At 47.2% G+C, this 24,175-nt stretch overlaps 1 protein-coding gene across 5 annotated transcripts in view; it reads right to left on the bottom strand.

The window, feature by feature from the left end:
- The window catches only part of LOC134339299 (3',5'-cyclic-AMP phosphodiesterase 4B-like), a 408,487-nt gene that overhangs the window by 77,165 nt on the left and 307,147 nt on the right, over positions 1 to 24,175 (bottom strand). For 4 of the 5 annotated variants that reach the window (XM_063035677.1, XM_063035678.1, XM_063035676.1 and 1 more), the window contains 3 exons: positions 17,468 to 17,653; positions 8,353 to 8,389; positions 2,872 to 2,942 (listed from right to left, as the gene is read on the bottom strand). In XM_063035677.1, the coding sequence (XP_062891747.1) occupies positions 2,872 to 2,942; positions 8,353 to 8,389; positions 17,468 to 17,653 (294 nt within the window). Of the gene's footprint in view, positions 1 to 2,871; positions 2,943 to 8,352; positions 8,390 to 17,467; positions 17,654 to 18,895; positions 18,907 to 24,175 lie in introns of those variants that run through there. The other variant, XM_063035680.1, reaches the window with a different exon arrangement.

Here is a 24,175-nt window from a genome sequence, read left to right on the forward strand (position 1 = left end):
GAGGAGAAGGCAGGAGATTGGGGCTGAGAGGGAAAATGGATCAGCCGTGATGAAATGACGGAGGAGACTCAATGGGCCAAATGGCTGAATTCTGCTCCTATATCTTATGGTCTTATGATTCATGATAATTAAACACAGACATATTGTGTGGGAACATTAATCATGACACAGTGAGCTAATACACAGACACACCCTGGCACAGCACAGGCAGAGACAAAACTCACAGAGAGCACACAGACATGAAGAGTACAAGGAATGTGGCTCAAGCCACGGGAAAGGACACAACGTTACAGTAACTCATTCAGAATAAATCACGGACAGTGGCGATTCTGCTGCCTTGTCTGATGTTGGACTGACTTTATTATTAGAGTGCTTTTTTCATTGTGAGCCCACTCAGACACTGCAGCTTCCCAGCCTGAGAAACTCCCTCCAGCCACTGCCCACTAAGCCGAGACTCGGCCCTGCAGCATTTCCCACAGCTGCCCACTACTGCCCTCTGAAGACAATCACCTGTATTTCAGCACAAGCCACGGCAATCGACACAGAGCTGAAAGCCAGCTCCTGCCTTCAGTATGTTGTAAGCCTAGGGATACATATACACACACACTCACAAATATTTTGCACACCACACACACACACACACACACACACACACACACACACACACACACACGGAGTTATACACACATACAGATATTTTCACACACACACACGTGAGGAGTTATAGACACATATAGACATTTTCATATACATACAAACACATCTTCCCATACGCTCAGTTATACACACACAGACATTTTTGCATACGTAGCTATAAATAAATAAAGGCATCCGTTAGTCTTGCGAGACCATGGATCTGCGCCTGGAAAGTCTTCACTCTCCAGGGCACAGGCCTGGGCAAGGTTGTATGGTAGACCGGCAGTTGCCCATGCTGCAAGTCTCCCCTCTTCACGTCACCGATGTTGTCCAAGGGAAGGGCATTAGGACCCATACAGCTTGGCGTCAGTGTCGTCACAGAGCAATGTGTGGTTAAGTGCCTTGCTCAAGGACACAACATGCTGCCTCGGCTGGGGCTTGAACTCACGACCTTCAGATCGCTAGTCGAACGCCTTAACCACTTGGCCACGTAGCTACACACACAGACAAAATTTCACATACAAACACACCTTGTGAGAAGGAGTATCTCAGGTCCCTAAGGGGCTGCTGACAACACCTTTAGCCTCCTCCCGTAGTGACTTCAACCTGAATGCATCAGTGTTCCTTGCTACCAACACCACGGGTTCTTGCAGGCCGCATGGAAAAAGCCAGGAGAACAGGCAGGAAACCTGCACTTTTCTCCAGCAGGGAGGCCTACACTGGACCAGCTAAGGTTCTTCTGGCAAGGAGAGCATCAAGATCCTTTGTCAGGGATCAGATTGGATTTTTGGTCATAGAATTTGCTGGGACGCCCTTCTCTGGCAATAGACCTGCCAAGATTATCTAGGTTGAACAAGTTGGGTCTTTATTCTTTGGAACGTAGAAGGTTGAGGGGGGACTTGATAGAGGTATTTAAAATTATGAGGGGGATAGATAGAGTTGACGTGGATAGGCTTTTTTCCATTGAGAGTAGGGGAGATTCAAACAAGAGGACATGAGTTAGAATTAGAGGACAAAAGTTTAGGGGTAACATGAGGGGGAACTTCTTTACTCAGAGAGTGGGAGCTGTGTGGAACGAACTTCCAGCAGAAGTGGTTGAGGCAGGTTCGATGTTGTCGTTTAAAGTTAAACTGGACAGCTATATGGACAGGAAAGGAAAGGAGGGTTTTGGGCTGAGTGCAGGTCGGTGGGATTAGGTGAGAGTAAGAGTTCGGCACAGACTGGAAGGGCCGAGATGGCCTGTTTCCGTGCTGTAATTGTTATATGGTTATATGTTACTTGGGGACCTGATACCGCCCAGCAGTGATTTAACCAAAAATTCCAGGCAGGATGAGATAGGATCTTTCAAGAAATCAGCTGGGATCCACCTAGTATTCCGAACTCTTTGCCATCAATGCATTGGAATTCTGTACTAAACACAGTGAGTGCAAGAGTCTGCACCACAGGAACTCTATTTTCTGTCAAACTGCTCTGAATCACCATCTGAACCGGCCAGCGACTCGGGGGAAGAAAAGTGGCACGGGAGGTCAAATGGGCGGTTAGAAGAAGATGGAGAATGTGACAGAGTCCAGAGCAAAGGGGAGGGGGAATAGGCCCAAGATAGCCATAAACATTTCAAATAACAGATTCCGGAGGAAGCTCCTTAATGGAGGCAAACGGATTTGTGACGGACTCCTTCCGACGTGCAATCAGTGGTGTAACATTCAGTGGAAGTTCAGACTGAGGGGGTGATGTGCGAGAAAGGATCAGGAGAAAGGCCACCGAAGCGAGAGGTGCTTGCGTGGGCCAGCAGGGACTGGGATGGCCAAATGGCCATCCCCTGCATGTTAGGGCCAAGGCAATTCCAGGCCGCCTGTGACAAGATTCACCTCTACAAATCTGATTAGGGACATATTTACCACAATGTAACTGGTGCCACACTGGCACACTTCGACTTGAGGTTTATTCTGACTTTGACCTCACCCCTCCAGGACCCTCGGCTGCTGTCAGCATTACTGTGTTACAGCGTGGGCAATCCTATCCTGCTTCCTCCCACACCCCCAAGCTCGCGCACACTGGTAGCTGAATTAGCCGCTGCAAATTGCCCTTGGTGTGTAGGTAAGTGGCAGAACCTGGGGAGTGTTGCTGAGATCTTGGGGAGAATAAAGTGGGTTGGAAGGTTGGTGCAGAGCCAGAATCTGTTTCTGTGCTTCACATCTTTGTGACGGCCCCTGCGCTGGATGCCCTGATACTCACTTGTTCGGAGGCCCTTGAGTGTTGGCCAGGACAGTGAAATTGTTCCTCACACTGCGCAAACTCGCCAAAATCTGAGGAGAGAGTAATCAATAAATACCGAGCAGATCAATACAGATCGTACAGTGTGACATTCCACCCCGCCGCAGCCCCCCCACCCGTGTGATCCCATCAAACACTTGCAGGGCAGGGATAGTGTAAACTGGCTTAAAGCTCCCTCAGCATCCTCCTCAATATCTTCAGTACGCTGGATGAGCTCAGCAGGTCGGGCAGCATCAGTCAGAAACGATGAGTCGACGTTTCTAACTGCTGAGTTCATCCAGCGTACTGAAAGTGTTGCTTTGATCACAGCATCTGCAGATTATTTTGTGTTTAAGCCTCAATATCTTAATTAGTGGGAAATTTCCCAACTGTGAAACGATACATTGAGTTAAGGAGACTTTGAACACCTTAACGCAGAATGGAAAAATAAACACAGAGGAGGCCAGGGAGCTGGCGGTTTAGATATTATTCTGATAAGTTGATCCACGTGCAGTTAGGTTAACAAAGAAGGCAGTGGCAATGGGTTGGGGTCTGTGGAATGAATTTGAGGCGAGAGGCAGATTTCAGTGGGGAGCTTTTAGCAAGAGTGATCACAATAAAATGATCTTCTGCATCTGTTCCCAGGCTTTCATTTCCATTGCACCAGAGATGTCCTCCTCCTTCAAAGAATGGGGTTTACTTTCCTCCACCATTCACGCTGCCCTCACCAGCATCTCCTCCATTTCTTGGACATGTGCCCTCACCTCATCTTCTGCCCCCTGAACAGGGATAGAGCGCCTCTTGTCCTCACCTACCACCCCATGAGCCTCCACATCTAGTACATCACTCCCCACAACTTCTGACACCTTCAGCAGGACCCCACCACCTTTTTAAACACATCTTTACCCTCCCCCCCCCAACCCATTTACCACAGGGATCGCTCCCTGCATGATTTCCTTATGTGTTCATCCCTCCCCACTAATCTCTCTCCTAGCACTTACCCCTGCAAGCACAGGAAGTCCATCTTCTCCCTCACCTTCATTCAGGTCCCTAAACAGTCCTTTCAGGTGAGACAGCATTTCACCAACTAATCTGTTGGGGAGGAGCGGTCATCTACTGTACCTAGAGTTCCTCATGGAGCCGCCACTTTCATTCCATCCGCGAAAACCAGGATTTCCCCGGTGGCCAACCATTTTAATCCCAATCCCCATTCCTATTCCTACATGTCGGATCATTGCCTCCTCTACTGCCTTGATGTGGCCACTCTCAAGTTGGAGGAGCAATATCTCATATTCTGTATGGGTAGCTTCCAAACTGGTGGCATGATCACAGATTTCTCCAACATCTGGAGGTCCCCCCCCCCTCAATTCCGCACTCTGGCCACCTTCTTACCTCTTGGCTTTTCATAACCTCCCTCCATTGCTTCTCCTCCTTCCCACTCTCCACTCCTACCGATTCCTTCTTCTCCAGCCCTTTACCCCTTCCACGTCACCTCCCAGCTTCTTATTTTCGCCCCTCCCCCACCCACCTGTCTTCACCTGTCGCCTTCTAGCCCGCCCTCCTTCTCCCGCCCCCACCACCTCATTCTAGGTTCTTCCCCCTTCCTTTCCAGTCCTGATAAAAGGCCCCCAGCATTTTGCGTGTGTTGCTCTGGATTTCCAGCACCTGCAGAAACCCCTTGCGTGTACAATAAAATGAGCTGAGGAAAGGAGGAAACAAAGGTGGAGAGAATGAATTGGTGGTAGGATGAATTGAAAAGGAATGTGGTTCTGGTGGGGGGTGGGGGGGAGGGAGACGAAGACCAGCATGAGGAATGGAAAGCCTGAAAATAGGAAAGAGGTTCAATATGGGCCATGCCATTGGAAATGGAGGGAAAGCAAAAGGATCAAATGATAAATTTGAACAAAATTCTGCAAAAAAGTAGTGGATATGGTCCCAGGCCATCACAGGTAAAGCCCTCCCAACCATTGAGCACATCTACATGAAACATTGTCACAGGAAAGCAGTACCACCATCAGGGACTCTCACCGCCCAGGACATGCTCTCTTCTCACTGCTGCCATCAGGAAGAATATACAGGAGCCTCAAGGCTCACACAACCAGGTTCAGGAACAGTTATTACCTCTCAACCGTTAGGCTGTTGAACCAGAGGGAATAATTCCACTCAACTTCACTCTCTTCATCACCAAACTCTTCCCACAACCTATGAACTCATTTCCAAGGACCCTTCTTTTCAAGTTCTCGATATCTATCTGTTACTTATTTATATTACTGTTTCTTCTTTTAGCATTTGCATAGTTTGTTGTCTTCTGCACTGTCTGAATGCCCTACTTGGGTGGTCTGTCTTCGATTCTGTTATAGCTACCGTTCTATAGGTTTGAGTATGCCCACAAGAAAATTAATCACAGGGTTGTATATGGTGACATATGCACTTTGATAATAAATTTACTTTGAACTTTGAGTTAAGTTTAAAATAAAATGGAAGAGCAGGCTCCACATAAAAAGAATTCAGAAAGTGCAAACAGTTTAACAAGGTTAGAAAAGGGACAAAGAATCAAGAAAATTGTAAGATAAAAAGGAGCACTAAAAATTGTAAATTAGGAAGTGATGCAGAACACGGGGCTAATAAGGAAACAAAAGATTTTCCTGTGGAGGAAGAGGGCACAGCTGAGGCAGTTATTGAAGACTTTGCATTTGCCTTCGCTGGTGAAGACATTGGTATTTGCACAGCAGAAGAGAAGGGACAGACGGGAGTCATCCCAAGTCCCTGGGGAAAAGTATATACTCAGACCACAATCTTTACAACCTACATGGACATGACAGAGGCCCAAAGGATCGTAAATGCTACCCCACCATTTAAAAGAAGTTAGAGGGTCACGGACTGTCAGGAAGGACATGGCAACAGGCCCTTCGGCCCATCAGGTCCATCCTGACAAATCAACACCAATTTACATTAAACCACTGGCCTCAATTTGTTCTCCCTACATTCCTGTTAACTGCTCTCCACCTCCTCGCCCCCCGGCAAAGATTCTACAACACATCTTCGTATTGGAATTAATTTACAACAGTCGTTCAGCTTACCATCCTGCACAGCTTGGAATGTGAGAAGTAAACCAAACACCCAGAGGGAACCCACATGTTCACAGGAAGAACGTGCAAGCTCCACACAGACAGCACCTGAGGTCAGAAATGAACCAGGGTTGCTGGACCGTGAAGCTGCAGCTCTACTAGTTGTGACACTGTGTAGCGGATTAAATCTGTCACCACAAGCCAGTCAGCCTCCTATATCAGTAATGGGGAAATATAAGAAACAATGATCTAAGACTAAGTTAACTAGCACTTGGGAAAATATAGGTTAGCTAATGCCAGCCAGTCAATTTTTGGGGACTTTCAAAACACCGTTGAGAAATTACTACCCTGTCGGTTTATTGACAGAGTTGAAGCCCCTGGGATTAAAGGGGATGTGGTGAGCTGGCTATAATACTGAAAGCAGAGAGCAGGCAGCTGTTTTTCAGATGCAGGGGAAATCCTCACGGAGTTCCCCAGGGGTCACAATACTACTGCTGCTCCGCAGACAACACAAGAGGAGGCAAGCAGTGTGGAGGTCAATGTCAGGATGAAGTGAGCTGATAGAGAACGGGTGAAATTTAATACCAAGATGTGTGAAGTGATACAATCAGTGAGGGGAAAACCAAACAACCAATCAATCAGATACAGCGCGAAAGAGGTTCTTCCGGCCCGGCTTTCTGTGCTGCCCAGCACCTTACTTGTTCAACACATCACAATTTACTAACTGGTGCGTCTTTGGACTGTGGGAGGAAACCAGAGCCCCCGGAGGAGACTCACGTGACTGCAGGGAGAACGTACAAACTCCTTATAGAGGGCACTGCAATTAAACTACCAACTCCAACACCCCTACAGCATCGAGCCAAGCGCTGCTCTACCGTGGCGCCCAAATAGGGAGACTGACTTCAAACGAGATGTGTGCAGTAAAAGGGGTGATGGAACAGTGACCTGGGGAATGGTGTGGAGGTAAAAGGTTAAGTTGAGAATCGTTAAACTAATTTGACAATTGCTAAGCTAAACAAATACCTCATCCTATCCTCATGAAGGACGAGTGAAACTAAGGTCAAAATAAAATGGACAAGACGGCTGATATTAGGCTGAAAATGTACAGAATTGAAACAGACAGAAAAAACTTAAAAAGGACACCAGAAGTTCACAACATGAGAGAAAGATTTGTGGGAAGATAGAATGGAGGATTACTTTTCTGTCAACAAGCAGTGTGAAAGGGAGTGAAGAAGTGAAATGTACTTGTGCAGGCAGTGTGCTTGGCTGAAATGCTGAATAAGGATGTTGTCTTTGCCTCCTCTTGTGAAGCTGATGTTCCTGTTAAGGCAGAGGAGAGGATAGTTGGGATTCATCCCAAGTTTCTGGGGGAAAAGTAGGGCACAGTTACACAAAATTTGGCCACAGAGAAACGAGGACAAAAATAAAAAAAGATTTGGGAGAGATATTACTTAAACATTGGTTGCCTGCAGTGCAGTTTTGTGACTCTTTGTGCTCATTCCATTATGGGAAGGATATCAGAGGCAAGGGGAGCTGATTTATGTTGACGGCCCATTTATGAGGTGGTACAGCTCCCCAGCCTGAGAGTAGAGTTTAACTGGAGGGTTTACAGAGCAGTTTTTAACAGAATCATCAAGGAGAGACAGTTCTCAGCGGTAGATACCCAAGAACATAGGCTGAAGATAATAAATAAATGCTGAAGTTCCCCAGGGGAGTGAGGAGTTTTCATTTCACTCAATGAGCTGCTGCAAGCAGGAATGGTGGCCGAGGCAGATTCAATAAAGAACAGGAAATCCTCGAACAAAAAAGAGAGAGTTGGGGAATTCTTCCCCAAAGAGCCAAACAGGTTCAGTGAAGCTGATGTTCCCGTTATGGCAGAGGAAGGGATAGTTGGGATTCATCCTAACTGAATGGCTCCTTTTGGACTGTAAATTCCCATCTCTCTCACCAACCAATCTGAGGTCAGTGAATGGAGACACAAAAGACTGCACATCTTTGAACCTGAAGCAACAAAACAATCGCAGGAGGAACTCAGCCAGTTGACAGTTCCTTCCCCCAACCCCGTACACATAACCCTACAGACGCTTTGGCCAATGAGTTTCCCCAACAAATTGTTTGAGGCCTGTAGACTCATATACATGACAGGTTCTTGTTATACTTGTCATTCCAATCTCCAAATCTAGTTGAATAGGAATGACTCACTCTACCCCTGATCCATACATTCAGCACAGAAATATATCGTCCCTCATATCACAAAGAAAAGGCTAGGATCTGATTTCCAACCCTTTCCACAGCAAATTATTGCGGAGTGGGATTTATGAAGGAACTGGAGATTAGTGGAGAGAGAATGTGGGAAAAAGACGGACTAGAACAAAGTGTTTAACCTTCAACTCACCTGAGCAAAAGGCGTGACGATAAGGTCCTCGGTATGACTGAAAGGAAGAAAAAACACAGGAATTGACAACATGGAACGACATTGGTAACAGGCCCAGAAATATATCTACCAATATATCTCAAGATGCTGAGATACATCTTAGGTACACTGGGACACATCATCAGTGATGTCACCTGAGGGGTCATCAGGGGCTTCGGGTCTTTCAACATCAGACACTCTCACCCAGGTGACCCAGCCAGGGTTGATCAAGCACTGGCTTGTGTCCCAGCAGTATTGGTCCACGTGTCACACCTCTTGATCCATTCCCATCTGAAGGCTCGTTCAGCAGCCTCCGTGACGGTCCTGTTGGCTCTATTCTTTGCAGCCCCCTGTAATGCCAAGGAGAGTAGGTTCTGCACAGTGGGCAGCCAACAAAACCTCTACACCCCACCTCCATGGGCTCACATCATGCCCTCCATCCCTGTCTCTGGCACTTGTCTACCAACTCCTGGTATTTGGCTTTCTTACATTCAAACGCCTCCTCAGTCCCAAGGAACTCAGTTCTACCAGGACCACCAGAGACTTCCACAGGTGAGTAAGAGGTAACGAGTGTAAAGGTGCTACATTATAGATAGGGCAGAAGTAGAGATGAAAGTAAGAGACAGATAATACTTTTCTAAAGCACCTTGGAAGAATTCACAGACATAGATGCAAGTTGTCATCTGCTCGGATATTTTGGCTTTGTGCACAGGAAATCACGTCTCAAGAATGTGATGGGAGTTTTTTTTGAGGTGACTGTGAGGAATAATGAGGGGTGGTGGTGGTGGTGGTGGTAGGGGTCCTGTACGTGGACTTTAGCAAGGCTTTTGACAAGGTCCCTCATGGTTGATCAGTCCAGAAGGTTAGAACTCATAGGATCCAGGTGAGCTGGCCAATTGGATGTAAATTGGCTTGGCGATAGAAGGCAAGTGGTAGTAGAGAGTTACTTTTCAGATTGGAGGCTTGTGACCAATGGCAGGTCATAGGATTAATGCTCTCTCCGGTGGTTTTAATATTATAGGTTTGGAGAAGAATTAGATGGCATGATTTGCAAATTTGCTCATGACATAGAAATTTGTGGTGCGGTGGGCAGTGAAGGCAGGGGTCTAACGCCATGTCAGGATCTAGATCAGAGGTTCCCAGCATGAGATCCATGGACTCCTTGCTTAATGGTATTGGTCCAGAGTATAAACAAAAAGATTGGAAACCACTAATCTAGATTAACTAGGAAACTGGGTGGAGCAATTTACCTGGTAATTATGTCCCCTTATCATGACCCTCCCAATACTGAAAACATGTCAGATGGAACAACTCAGATATATGTGAAGTGTAACCTTTTGGCAAGTTAAACCAGGGCAGGACATACACATTGAATGGCGGGGCCCTAGGAATGTGGTTGAACAGCAAGACTTGGTGTGACAAGAACATTGTTTCCTGAAAGTGGCAACACAGGAAGGCAGGGTGATGAAGAAGACATGACAGCATGCCTGACCTCAACGGAGGTGACAATGAGCACAAGTGTTGGAACTTCATGTTACAATTCTACAAGTGGTTGGTTAGGCCCCAGCTAGAGTACTGAGTTCAGTTCCGATCGCCATGCTATTGGAATAATGGGATTTAGCGAAAAAGGGTGCAGATAAGATTCACATGATTGTTGTCAGGACTGGAGGGCTTGAGTTAAGAGGAGAGACTGGATAGGCTGGGATCATTTTCCCAGGAGAGGAGGAGGAGAATGAGGGGTGACCATGGAGAGGTTTACAAAATCGCAAGAGGAATAGATAGTCAAGGGTCTGTTTCCACAGGATAGGAGAGTCTATTGTAGTTTAAGGACTAAAGACTTGAAGGGATTTGAGGGGCAAGTTTTCACATGGAGCTACGCACAAGGAGTCCCCCACTCTCTGGCACCATTTTTGTTTCATTGCCTATTTCTACAGCTATAGCATGGAGGGCATTCTGACCGGCTGCGTCGCTGCTTGGTACAGAGGCTCCAATGCACAGGATTGGAAAACACCGCAGAAGGTTGTAGACCCAGCCATGGGCACAACCTTCCCCGCCATCCAGCACATCGACAAGGGCGGCGGCATCCATCATTAAAGACCCACCTCCTCCAGGGACAGGCCCCCCTTCTCGGTACAGCCAGCAGGGTACCGGGCACGCCCCCCTTCTCGGTACAGCCAGCGGGGTACCGGGCACGCCCCCCTTCTCGGTACAGCCAGCGGGGTACCGGGCACGCCCCCCTTCTCGGTACAGCCAGCGGGGTACCGGGCACGCCCCCCTTCTCGGTACAGCCACCGGGGTACCGGGCATGCCCCCCTTCTCGGTACAGCCACCGGGGTACCGGGCATGCCCCCCTTCTCGGTACAGCCACCGGGGTACCCGGCACGCCCCCCTTCTCGGTACAGCCAGCGGGGTACCGGGCACGCCCCCCTTCTCGGTACAGCCAGCGGGGTACCGGGCACGCCCCCCTTCTCGGTACAGCCAGCGGGGTACCCGGCACGCCCCCCTTCTCGGTACAGCCAGCGGGGTACCGGGCACGCCCCCCTTCTCGGTACAGCCAGCAGGGTACCAGGCATGCCCCCCTTCTCGGTACAGCCACCGGGGTACCGGGCATGCCCCCCTTCTCGGTACAGCCACGGAGGTACCGGACCCTGAGGACCCAAACTCAATATTTTAGGAACAGCTTCTTCCCCGCTACCAGCAGATTTCTGAATGGTCCATGAACCATGATCACTACCTCACTATTTTCTCTATTTTTGCACTTTTATTTAATCTATTTCTTACTGTAATTTATAGAGTTTTTATGCATTGCACTGTACTGCTGCCACAAAACAACACATTTCACAGCCCATGTCACTAATAATAAACGTGACTGGTTCTGACGCAGAGAGTAACACACTGCCAGAGGAAATGACAGAGGTGGAAACAATTAAATTTACAAGGCTTTTGGACAGATATCGGAGCAATACATATCAACATATGCAAACGGAGCTGACAGGGATCGGCAGAGGCGAGCCGGCCCGAACAGCCCTGTCCCCATCCCCATGCAGTGAAACTCCACAGCGCTGAGGACGGAGACATGTGCAGGCAGACGGGCAGGGGAGGTGGGAGGGGAGGGTGAGGGGGCGGGAGAAGGCAAGAGGAAGGGAAGGCAAGGGAGAGGGTGAGGGCGGGAAAGGGGGCAGGAGAAGGCGAGAGGAAGGGAAGGCAAGGGAGAGGGCGAGGGCGGGAGAGGGAGCGGGAGAGGGCGAGGGGGAGGGAAGGCGAGGGAGAGGGCGGGAGAGGGAAGGCAAGGGAGAGGGCGGGGAGGGGATGGGGAAGGGGGAGGGGAGGGTGAGAAAGGGGAGGGCAAGGGGGCAGGAGAGAGCGAGGGCAGGGAGAACAGGTAAGGGAGAGGGCGAGGGAGAGGAAGGGGAAGAAGGGAGGGCAAGTGAGGGGGAGGGAAGGAGGGGAGTGGGGAGGGGGAGGAGTGGGGGAGTGATAGATAATTATTTGAAAGATCGAGGATTTCTGAACGGACTTTGGGGAACTGGCACAAAGGAGGGGCTGATGGCAATATATCTGAGCAATGATCACACTGAATGGCAGGCAGTCTTGAGGGACCTGGCCGCTTACTTCTGCTCCTACTTTCTTGTGCAGCACACTCAAAACATGGAGGAACTCAGCAAGTCAGGCAGCATCTGGGGAAAAGAAGAGATGGCTGATGTTTCGAGCTGAGCCCCTTCTTCAGGCCTGAGAAGGAAGGGGAAGATGCTAGAACAGATGACAGATGCCAGTTGGTAAAATTGACGAGCTCAGTATGGGTGCATGAAACGACACCAATGCAGTTGTCAACGTAGCGGGGGAAGAGTTGAACAGGGAGTGTTCTATGTAGCCAATGAAGAGCCCCAGGGCTACCCCTTGGGTTAGGAGAAAGTGGGAGAAGTTGATGGGAAAATTGTTCAGGGTGAGGACCATTCGGCCAGATGGAGGAGGGTGGAGGTGGAGGGAAATTGGTTGGTTCTTTTGTCAATAGCCTCAGAAAACACAGCTCAGAGGCTGTGTGGCCTGTCTATAAGGCACAAGACTTCACTTTCTTGGGTAACAGCACTGACAACAGCTCTCACTACCAGAGGACCAAGCAGACCGCCTGCTTGCTAACCCACCACCCTAAACATCCACTGCCCCTGTCATACCACAGCATGCCAAGATACGGAAACAAAGAACAGGAGTAAGCTATCGGCTCCTCGAGCCCATCCTGCCATTGAATATACTAACGGCTTATCATCTAAATTCAATGTTCCAGGCTTCTCCCCAAATCCCTTGACCATCTAATATGTGACACGATCTGTCATATCCAGTTACTTCCCCCACTCCTCCCCCTTCCTTTCCAGTCCTGAAGAAGGGTCTCAGACTGAAACATCGGCTTTTCCAAAAATCTGCCCGACCTGCTGAGTTCCTCCAGCAATCTGTAGTGTTCCTCTGGATTTCCAACATCTGCAGAATCTCTTGTGCACCATATATCCAGTCACCTGCTACCTCTACAACACTTTCCAAACTCCTGACATTTGCTAAAAACGATGAGAAGCAGGAGCACGGGGGCAGCAATGCCCCCAGATTGCCTTCTAATTCACACGACATCCTGATTTGGAAATACACTAGCAATCCTTTGATGTTGCTGGGTGATAATCCCTCAGCACCTTGCCTGACAGCATAATGGAACAATCTTCACCGGATGGACAACAGTGGTTCTAAAAAAAAAGCAGTTCACTGCCACTTCTCAAGGGTAATTTGGAAGGAGAAACAAACCCTAGTCTTGCAAATGATGTCCAGATCTGAAAAAGTGAATAAAATGGCAGTGACCACTGATGACTCTGTCTGGCAATCTGTGCTAGATCAGAAGAAATTCCCTACTCGCGTTAGGGAAGGCCAACACACCATATTGGTCCCCGGCACAAACACACTCCATCCTCCCCCCGGTAGTTCCTTGGTGTCTAATTGCAGCCTTGGTGCTAAAGTTGACTCGGTGATTTCCACACCTCAATGTTGTCACAAAGATCATCACTGCTACTCTCACCTCATCTGCTGCTGGAAATCCTCATCCATGCCTTTGTATCCTTTATTCTCTTCTCCATAACCTTGAGGGCACCCAAAACTCCTCTGCCTGCACCACGCCCCCTCACCCATCCTTCCGGGTTGAACAATGCCTCGATTGCGAAATGTTTCTCCCTGCTTTCACATCTCTCTTGGAAACTGTAATTGCTCATAAACAAACCTCTTACGATTACTTCAAATTAATTGATGGATACCCCGGCTAATTATCAAATCCGGGCAGCAAAAATGACCTCCTGTTTTTCTTGCAACACACATCAAAGTTGCTGGTGAACGCAGCAGGCCAGGCAGCATCTCTAGGAAGAGGTACAGTCGACGTTTCAGGTCGAGATCCTTCGTCAGGACTAACTGAAGGAAGAGTTAGTAAGAGATTTGAAAGTGGGAGGGGGAGGGGGAGATCCAAAATGATAGGAGAAGACAGGAGGGGGAGGGATGGAGCCGAGAGCTGGACAGGTGATTGGCAAAAGGGATACGAGAGGATCATGGGACAGGAGGTCCGGGAAGAAAGACAAGGTGGGGGGGAAGCCCAGAGGATGGGCAAGGGGTATAGTCAGAGGGACAGAGGGAGAAAAAGGAGAGAGAGAAAAAGAATGTGTGTGTATATAAATAAATAAATAATGGATGGGGTACGAGGGGGAGGTGGGGCATTAGCGGAAGTTTGAGAAGTCAATGTTCATGCCATCAGGTTGGAGGCTACCCAGACGGAATATAAGGTGTTGTTCCTCCAACCTTAGTGTGGCTTCATCTCTACAGTAGAGGAGGCCGTGGATAGACATGTCAGAATGGGAATGGGACATGGAATTAAAATGTGTGGCCGCTGGGAGATCCTGCTTTCTCTGGTGGACAGAGCGTCGGTGTTCAGCGAAACGATCTCCCACTTCTAGTTCAAATTATTTTGGTTTCTGTGGCAGAGAATGTTCAAACATTTGGTACGGTCTGACTCGGATAAGAGTGCAGCATAAATATCATGGATCCTGCCTTGTGTGGCACGGAAACAGACCTTTCGATCCATCGCGTCCATGCTGGCCACGAAGTCCACATACAGATATCATGATTAGTATTATCTACATGAGGTGCTGCCTCAAAGTGGCAACATCTGTCATCAAGGATCCCACTATCTGGGCCATGCCATCTTCATGCTGCTACCACCTGACAGGAGGTACAGAAGCCTGAAGCCCCACACCACGAGATTCCAGACAGTGACTTCCCCTCAGTCATTCAGTTCTTGACCCAACCGATACAGCCCGAGTGACCACAATAATAACAATACTATTACCACTTTGTGCACTAAAATTAACTCCCCCACCTTTCTACTTGTTAAAAGTTCAAAGTCAAAGTCAATTTATTATCAAAGTACATATATATCACCATATACAGCCCTGAGAATCATTTTCCTGTGGGCATTCACAGTAAGTCTATGAAATAGCAACAATTTACAGTAATGAGGCAGCACCATAGCGTGGTGGTTAGCACAGCATTTTAGAGTACAGGCAGCAGGGTTCATTTCCAGTTTCTGCCTGTAAGGAGTTCATACTTTCTCCCTGTGACCGCGTGGGTTTCCTCCGGGTGCTCCAGTTTCCTCCCACAGTCCAAAGATGCACCGGTGGTAGGTTAATTGGTCATTGTGAATTGTCCTGTGATTAGGTTAGGACTAAATCGGGGGGATTGCTGAGCGGCACAGCTCGAAGGGCCGGAAGGATCTATTCTGCACAATCAATTGATCAATAAATAAATACATTTCAGGCAGGTAAATAAATAACAGAATCAATGAAAGACCACCCATCGAGGGCATTCAACCAGAGCGCGAAGACAACAAACTGTGCAAATGCAAAAAGAAACAACAATAAATAAGCAATAAATATCGAGAAGATGAGGTGAAGAATGCTTGAAAGTGAGTCCATTGGTTGTATTCTTGTGTTCTTCCTTCTCAGAAAAAACATGGATGATTCATCCTCTGCTGTAAAGATGTTATCCACGGCCTCCTCTACTGTAAAGATGAAGCCACACTCATGTTGGAGGAAGAACACCTTATATCCTGTCTGGGTAGCCTCCAACCTGATGGCATGAACATTGACTTCTCAAACTTCTGCTAATGCCCCACCTCCCCTTCGTACCCCATCTGTTATTTTTTTTATATACACACATTCTTTCTCTCTCTCTCCTTTTTCTCCCTCTGTCCCTCTGACTATACCCCTTACCCATCCTCTGGGTCCCCCCACCCCTTTTCTTTCTCCGTAGGCCTCCTGTCCCATGATCCTCTCATATCCCTTTTGCCAATCACCTGTCCAGCTCTTGGCTCCATCCCTCCCCCTCCTGTCTTCTCCTATCATTTTGGATCTCCCCCTCCCCCTCCCACTTTCAAGTCTTTTACTAGCTCTTCCTTCAGTTAGTCCTGACGAAGGGTCTCGGCCCGAAATGTCGACTGTACCTCCTCCTAGAGATGCTGCCTGGCCTGCTGCGTTCACCAGCAACTTTGATGTGAGTTGCATGGATCATTCATGCAAGTTTATATGAATACTACTTATCTGCTGGTACATGCCTGTGATATTGTTGCAAGGAAGTTCTTCATTGCACCTCTGCACACATGTATCTGACGATAAACACTGACTTTCAAACTACCTACGGTATACATATTAATCCCATTTACCAGCACTTGGGCTGCAGCCTATGCTTCGGCCTTTGGAATGCTCGCCCTTATGGAATGAGAAAATTTTCTGGCAGCTTGAGCATGACTTATGCTTCAGAATATCACATCATCACTGCTATTGGGAAGGAGGTACAGGAGCCTTAGATCCCACACCACCAGGCTCAGGACCAGTTATTACCCTTCAACCACCAGGCTCCTGAACCGGCGTGGATAACTCAACACTGAACTGATTCCTCAACCTATGGACTCACTTTCAAGGGCTCATACTCTCCACACTAATTAATGAATCAATCATTCTTTTTTTTTTCATATTTGCATAGTTTGTCTTCTTTTGTACATTGGTTGTCAGTCTTTCTTTACTTGTAGTTCTTCCATTTTATTTTATTCGTTGTATTTATTTGTTCTACTGTGAATGCTTGCAAGAAAATTCATCTCAAGGTAGTATACGGTGGCACCTACTTGCTTTGATAATAAATGTATTTTGAACTTTGAATATCTGCACTAGGGCAGGCTGCTCCCGGGCAGGTGGGTGCTTTTGGAACTCGACACGTGGCACAGTTCATCTGTGTAGAAAGATGGACACATCTCCGAACAGGAAAAATTATTCCGAGGTTAGGATGGAAAGTAGACAACAGGATAACAGGATATGAGCATCAGCAGAGTCAGCCAGTGTCCGTGGTAAAAGAAAAGTGAACGTGTCAGGCCAGTGACCTGATGCAGGATCACAACAGGAAATGTTACTAATATCTCTCTCTCCATAGACACAGGTTTACATCTGAGCTTTTCCCACACTTTCTGGTTTTCATCAATTTCCGTATCTAGAACACAAGATTTTTGGAAGGAATACAACTCTGTTGACAGGAGGTACTTGTTAACGTAAAGCAGAGACTGAGCGGGAGAGACAACAGAAGATTAGGAGCAAGTCTGGGTAGCCTCCAACTTAATGGCCTGAACACAATTTCTTGAACTTCCGGTAATGAACGGCCGTCTCCTTCACCATGCCCCATTCTTGCTTTCCTCCCACACTTTTTCTTCTCACTTGCCCATCATCTCCCTCTGGTCCTCCTCCCTTTTCCCTTTCTTCCGTGGTCTTCTGGTCTCTATCAGATTATCCTGTCTCCAGCCCTTTATCTCTTCCACCAATCAACTTCCCAGCTCCTTACTTCACCCCCTTCCCCTCTCCAGGTTTCACAACAAAAGGAGTGGAGCTGATGAAGCTTTTATGAACCGGGGAAGAGTGAGGGATCGAGAGAAGGTGGAAGAGTGGGCGGGACGAGAGAGAGACAGAGAGAGGGTTGGGGGGTAAGTTCGGAGAGAGAAAGAGAAATAGTGTAACATGTAACTTTAGAAACATGTACTCACACATCACTGGTTACGGAGGAATTTCGTGACATTGTTTTTGGCGATATGTCATAGTCACTATCCGACCGGTAGAGGAACGACTCCCGGCGCTGGCTCTGGGGGAAAGTAGGATGAAGAACCAGTCCTGGACTTGCTTGTGCATCCATTGGACTCCGAGCTGGAGATGGGCCATTCTCAACATCGAAACTGTTGCAAAAGAGAAGACAAAGTTGTTAGTCACCAAGATTTTCAGGCCAGTGATTGAGTACTTGGAAAGTCAATGGATTCCTTCTCATATTTTGTCATTCCTTTCTCTCTTTTAAAGAGATCCTCCCTGTTGTTGACCTACCACCTCTGTCACAGGGGACTGGAGCACAAGGAAGTTATGCTGATGCTATATTCCTGGCATTTACTGAGCATTTCTGGGCAGCATACATTGGTAACGATATATTAACCCTGGAGGAAGAATGGTCCAGAATTCACTAAAATAACTAGGAGGGCAGATTACACAAACCAGGGTTGAATTTCCTGGAATTTACAGCCAATCAATCAAAACTTGCAGATATTGATAGGAACAGATTGGTGAATGGGGAGAACCATTTCCACTGGTTGGCAGTTACGTGATTAGAGAGTTTGGTTGAAAAATTTGATCGTGGTTTTTCAGAATCAGGTTTACTTTCACCGGCACATGTCGTGAAATTTATTAACCTTGCAGCAGCAATACAATAATAATACATGATAATAGAGAGAGAAAAAACTGTAAATATATATTAAATAGTTAAATTTAATAAGTAGGTCAAAAATAGAAATAAAAAGGTAGTGAGGTAGTGTTTATGGGTTCTATGTTCGTTCAGAAACCGGATGACAGAGGGGAGAAAGTTCCAAATTGGCATATCGGGCAGCAACCTTGCAGTTTACTTAGCACTTGTCTGTTTTGTGAGGCATGGTTGTAGCTCGATGCTCAACTCAGCTCAAGTAGAACTTGTGCAAGGAGCCAGCTGGATTTGAACCGGAGACCTCTCACTCCGCACTCTGGTGTAAATGGCACCACACCACTGGCAAAGGCAGAGAGGGGAAGAAGCTGTTCCTGATTCATCGAGTGTGTGCCTTCAGGCTTCTGTATCTCATTCCTGATGGTAGCAAGGAGAAGAGGGCAGGAGTGAAGTTAAGAAAGACTGTAGACAAGATGACGGTCAAGGCTTGACATGTTCTTTAGCAGAGGGCAATTGCTGCCAAGTCACCAGTTAGTTTTAGGTTATAGATCAATAAAACTTCTATTAACCAAAGATGTTAAAGGATACGAGGGAAGGGAAGGGCAGGAAAGCAATGTAAATGGTGTCAGTCAGTGACAAGATGAGCTTAAGGGGCCAAGTAGCTGTTTCTCTTTCCATGGCATACCGCGACTTGTCCTCATAAACCTCTCAGCACATTAATGATCAGTCCCTGTACCTGGCTGTCCCTTGAATTTCTGCCCACGTTGAAAGGACGAGGTGGAGCTGGTTAAGCCCATTTTCCAGCCTTAACCTCCAAATTCCTCATCGTGCCGCTCATCCTGAACGTAACCCTCATCTCCTCACCTCACCGCTTTGGCAGTCACAGAGACAGCACCAAGCTGCGTCTGATCTTGGGGTCCTTGTGTGAGGGCTCCAGGAATGAAGACTGGAATCAGTAAACTCAATTTCCCCATTGGCCACATGAAAGCAGAAAATGTGACAATCAAAGCTATTCGGCTTGGGTGATGCCTGTTCAGGTTAATAATAACACAGGCCTCCAAAAAAAATACAGCAACCACTTGCATTTATGTGGTGCCTATAACAGTGAAAGGCGTCATGCTGTCTTGTGCTTTCTGTGCTAACGCTGGCTCTCGTGAGCCAGAGGCAGTGTATTCCGTCAGAAGCATGAATTAATCCAGCATTCTCCTCATTCCAGGCTCTTTCTTTCAAAAGGCTTCAGCACCTGTAACTCTGAGGGTTCACCGCCCAGTGACGGGCCCTGTCATACTGTGACCGTGCCACAATCCGCATTCCTGCAATCGATAATCAGCGTCTGTCAGCAGCAATTTCCATAAACTGACTGACAAGCATTCTAACACAGATTGGCTTCACTCTCATGTTCAGACCATAAAACAGAGGAGCAGAATTAGGCCATTCGGCAATCCAATCTGCTCTGCCATTCCATCATGGCTGATTTATCATCCCTCTCAATCCCATTTTCCTGCCTTTTCCCCGTAAACTTTGATGTCATGACTAATCAAGAAATATCAACCTTCGCTTTAAATATACTAAATGATTTGGCCTCCACAGCCGTCTGTGGCAATGAATACCACAGATTCACCACCCTCTGGCTAAAGAAATTCCTCCTGTTCTAAATGGACAACCCTCTATTCTGAGGCTGTGTCCTCTGGTCCTAGACTTCCCCACCATAGGAAACAACCTCCTGACATCCACTCTGTCTAGACCTTTTAATATTTGATAGGTTTCAGTGAAATTCCACCCTCCCCCCATTCTTCTCGACTCCAGTGAGTACAGGCCCAAAGTCACCAAATGCTCATATGTTAACCCTTTCATTCCCAGAATCATTCTCGTGAACCTCCTCTCGACCCTTTGCAATGCCAGCATATCTTTTCTGAGATAAGGGTCCCAAAACTACTCACAATACTCCAAGTACACTCTGACCAATGCCTTAAAAAGCCTCAGCATTACATCCTTGCTCTTGTATTCCAGTCCTCATAAAATAAGTGCCAACATTACATTTGCTTTCCTTACTACTGACAAAGCTAGAAGTTAATCTTTAGCAAATCCTGCACAAGGACTCCCAAGTCCTTTTGCACCTCTGATTTTTGAATTTTCCAAGTGTTCACTTGACTATGCTCTTCCAGGGATATTAGTAATCAACCACCTCCAACTTGTCAGTATGTTTGGCCTGGTGTTTTCCAGGAACTGTATTGCTTCACGCTGAGGCCTCCAGTTTTCCTGCCTTCTTGCTCACCTCCTGTTTTTTTAAACTGTATCAGGCTGAAACGAGAATACTTACTCATATCGATTGAGAGTTCTGCTGCTACTCGAGTTGCCCCTAAGCACCCCAGAAGCACCCAGGGCAGCCCTTTTCCCACTGTTTCCACCAGGTAGGAGACACAGAAGCCTGAAAGCACACACTCAGCGATTCAGGAACAGCTTCTTCCCCTCTGCCATCCGATCCCCTGGACACCACCTCACCTTTTAAAATATATATCATCTCTGTTTTTTTGCACGATTTTTAATTTATTCAATATACGTATACTATAATTGATTTACTTATTTATTATTATTATTTTATTTTGTTTTTTTTCTTCTATATTATGTATTGCATTGAAGTGCTGCTGCTAACTGCTAACTTCACAAATTTCATGACACGTGCCGGTGATAATAAACCTGATTCTGATTTAGAAAATACTCTACTCCTTTATTCTTTTTGCCAGAGTGCTTAACTATGCACTTCCCTGCACTATATTCCATCTTCCACTTCTTTACTCATTCGCCCAATCTGTCTAAGGCATTTTGCAGACTCTCTACTTCCTCAACACTACCCACTCCTCCACCTATCTTCATAATGTCCACAAACTCAGCCACAAAGCCACTAATTCCATCACCCCAATCATTAACATATAACAGAGGTCCATGGACTCCTCGGTTAATGGTCATGTTAATTGCCAGACAATTTTCTGTCTGTGGCAGTATTTTTCCTGTAAAACCATGGGCTCTTGTTAAAGAGCCTCCTGTGCAACACTTTGTCAAAGGCATTCTGAAAATCGAAGTAAGCGACATCCACTGTCCCCCAGCCCTCCCCACCGACCTCCCTCCCGGCACTTATCCTTGCAAGTAGAACAAGTGCTACACATGCCCTTACACTTTCTCCCTTACCACCATTCAGGGCCCCAGAGAGTCCTTCCAGGTGAGGCGACACTTCACCTGTGAGTCGGCTGGGGTGATATACTGCGTCCGGTGCTCCCGATGTGGCCTTCTATATATTGGCGAGACCCGACGCAGACTGGGAGACCGCTTTGCTGAACACCTACGCTCTGTCCACCAGAGAAAGCAGGATCTCCCAGTGGCCACTCACTTTAATTCCACGTCCCATTCCCATTCTGATATGTCTGTCCACGGCCTCCTCTACTGTAAAGATGAAGCCACACTCAGGTTGGAGGAACACCACCTTATATTTCGTCTGGGTAGCCTCCAACCTGATGGCATGAACATTGACTTCTCTAACTTCCGCTAATGCCCCACCTCCCCCATATACCCCATCCATTATTTATTTATATATACACATTCTTTTTCTCTCTCTCCTTTTTCTCCCTCTGTCCCTCTCACTATACCCCTTGCCCATCCTCTGGGTTTTCCCCCCTCCCCCTTTTCTTTCTCCCTGGGCCTCCTGTCCCATGATCCTCTCATATCCCTTTTGCCAATCACCTGTCCAGCTCTTGGCTCCATCCCTCCCCCTCCTGTCTTCTCCTATCATTTCCGATCTCCCCCTCCCCCTCCCACTTTCAAATCTCTTACTAACTCTTCCTTCAGTTAGTCCTGACGAAGGGTCTCAGCCCAAACCGTCGACTGTACCTCTTCCTAGAGGTGCTGCCTGGCCTGCTGCGTTCACCAGCAACTTTGATGTGTGTTGCTTGATCCACTGACTCTCCTTTGCCTATTCTGCCCGTTAGTTCCTCAAAGAATTCCTACAGATTTGTCAGGCAAGATTTCCCCTTAAGGAAACCAAGATGACTTTGGCATCACTCAGAAAATGCTGCAGGAACTCAGCAGGTCAGGCAGCATCTATGAAAATGAACAAACAGTTGATGTTTCGGGCCGAGACCTTTCTTCTAGACTGGAAAGGAAGGGGGAAGCCGCCAAAGTGAAAAGGTGGAGGGAGGGGAAAGAGGACTAGCTGGAAGGTTAAAGGTTAAACCAGGTTGGTGGGAAAGGTAAAGAACTGGAGAAAGAAGAGATCTTACTTTGGCCTATTTTATCATATGCCTCCAAGTACCTCAAAACCTCATCCTTAATAATGGACTCCAACATCTTCCCTAGCATCGAAGTCACATTAACTGACTTTTAATTTCCATTCTTCTGACTCATTCCCTTCTTAAAGAGTAGAGTGACATTTGCAATTTTCCAGTCTTCCAGAACTATTCCAGAATCTAGTGGTACTTGATAGATCATTACCAATACCTCCACAATCTCTTCAACTACTTCTTTCAGAACTCTAAGGTGTAGTCCATCTGGTTTAGGTGACTTATCTACCTTCAGACTTCTCAGTTTCTCAAGCACCTTCTCCTTATTAATAGCGACTACACTCACTTCTGCCCCTGACGCTCTCGAATTTCTGGCACACTGCTACTGTCTTCCAGTGTAGACTGACGTAAAATACTTATTAAGTTTGTCTGCCATTTCTTTGTCCCTCAGTACTATCTCTCCAGCGTCATTTTCCAGCAGTCTGATATTCACTCTTGTCTCCCTTTTACTCTATAAATCTGAAAAAATGGTTTGTTATCCTCTTTTATATTATTGGCTAGCTTACCCTCACATTTCATCTTTTCTCTCCTTATGAATTTATTAGATGCCTTTTGTAGGTTTTTAAAAGCTTCCCAATCCTTTAACTTCCCACTAAATTTTGCTGTATTATGTGCCCTCTCTTTTTTTCCTTTTTTGCTAAGCTTGAGTTCTCTTGTCAGCTACAGTTGCCTCATCCTCCCTTTAGAATACCTCTTCATCTTTGGGATTTATCCATCCTGTGCCTTCCGGTTGCCCCCAGGAACACCAGACGTTGCTGCTCTGCCGTCACCTCTGCTAGTGTCCCCTTCCAATCAACTTTGGCCAGCTCCACTCTCATGCCTCTGTAATTCCCTGTACTCCACCGTAATATTGACACATCTGACTTTATCTTCTCCCTCTCAAACCGCAGGGTGAATTCTATCATATTATGATCACTGTCTCCTTTATCTTAAAGTGCTTAAGCTGAGCTCAGTCACATCAGTCTGTCTGATCCAGTGTCTCAGGGCCCTCCTGCCTGGGTGCCTAACTGCAGCACTTGGGATGACAAGTTATTTTGAAGCACAAGAGAGAAGGACTGTGCCACACACTGTCCCCAGCCCAGTTGTGAAAGGAGAAAGGTCGGGCATGGGACTAGCAACCCCATCCTGTAAAAGCCCAGAGCTACAGAAAGGGCAACAGAACCTTATCTCTGGTCGAGGAAGGATCTTCGCCTAGAAGACATATGAAATCTCCTGGTGAAAGCAGAAGCCACAAGGCCGATCAACCTTCACCCAGGACTGAGGACTCTGGCAAGCTGCTGTTGGCGGCTAAGCCCCATTTGGGGTGATGAGCTTAGGAAGGAGACAAGAGCCCCCAGCCTGGCTCAGAATTTTCACTTCTTAAAGAATAAAACGTACAGGCTTGGGCCTCCACATCTAATCTGCAAGCTGGCTAGTCGGCTTTCAGCAACGTTGTGCCCAAAACCACCTTTAGTTCCACTGTCTTTTAACATCCATTCCCACAGTTCTCCATGAAATCCCACACAACCCATCATTAAGGTCCCTCACCGTACAGGATACGCCCTCTTCTCATCACTACCATCAGCGAGGAGAAACAGGAGCCTGAAGACCCACACTCAGTGTTTAAAGACAGCTTCGCCCCCTCTGCCATCAGATTTCTGAATGGATCAGAAATGCTCGCTATTCCTCTTTCACACCATTCGTTT

Source organism: Mobula hypostoma, chromosome 29 (genome assembly GCF_963921235.1).
Source record: "Mobula hypostoma chromosome 29, sMobHyp1.1, whole genome shotgun sequence".
In the NCBI taxonomy this organism is placed as follows: domain Eukaryota; kingdom Metazoa; phylum Chordata; class Chondrichthyes; order Myliobatiformes; family Myliobatidae; genus Mobula; species Mobula hypostoma.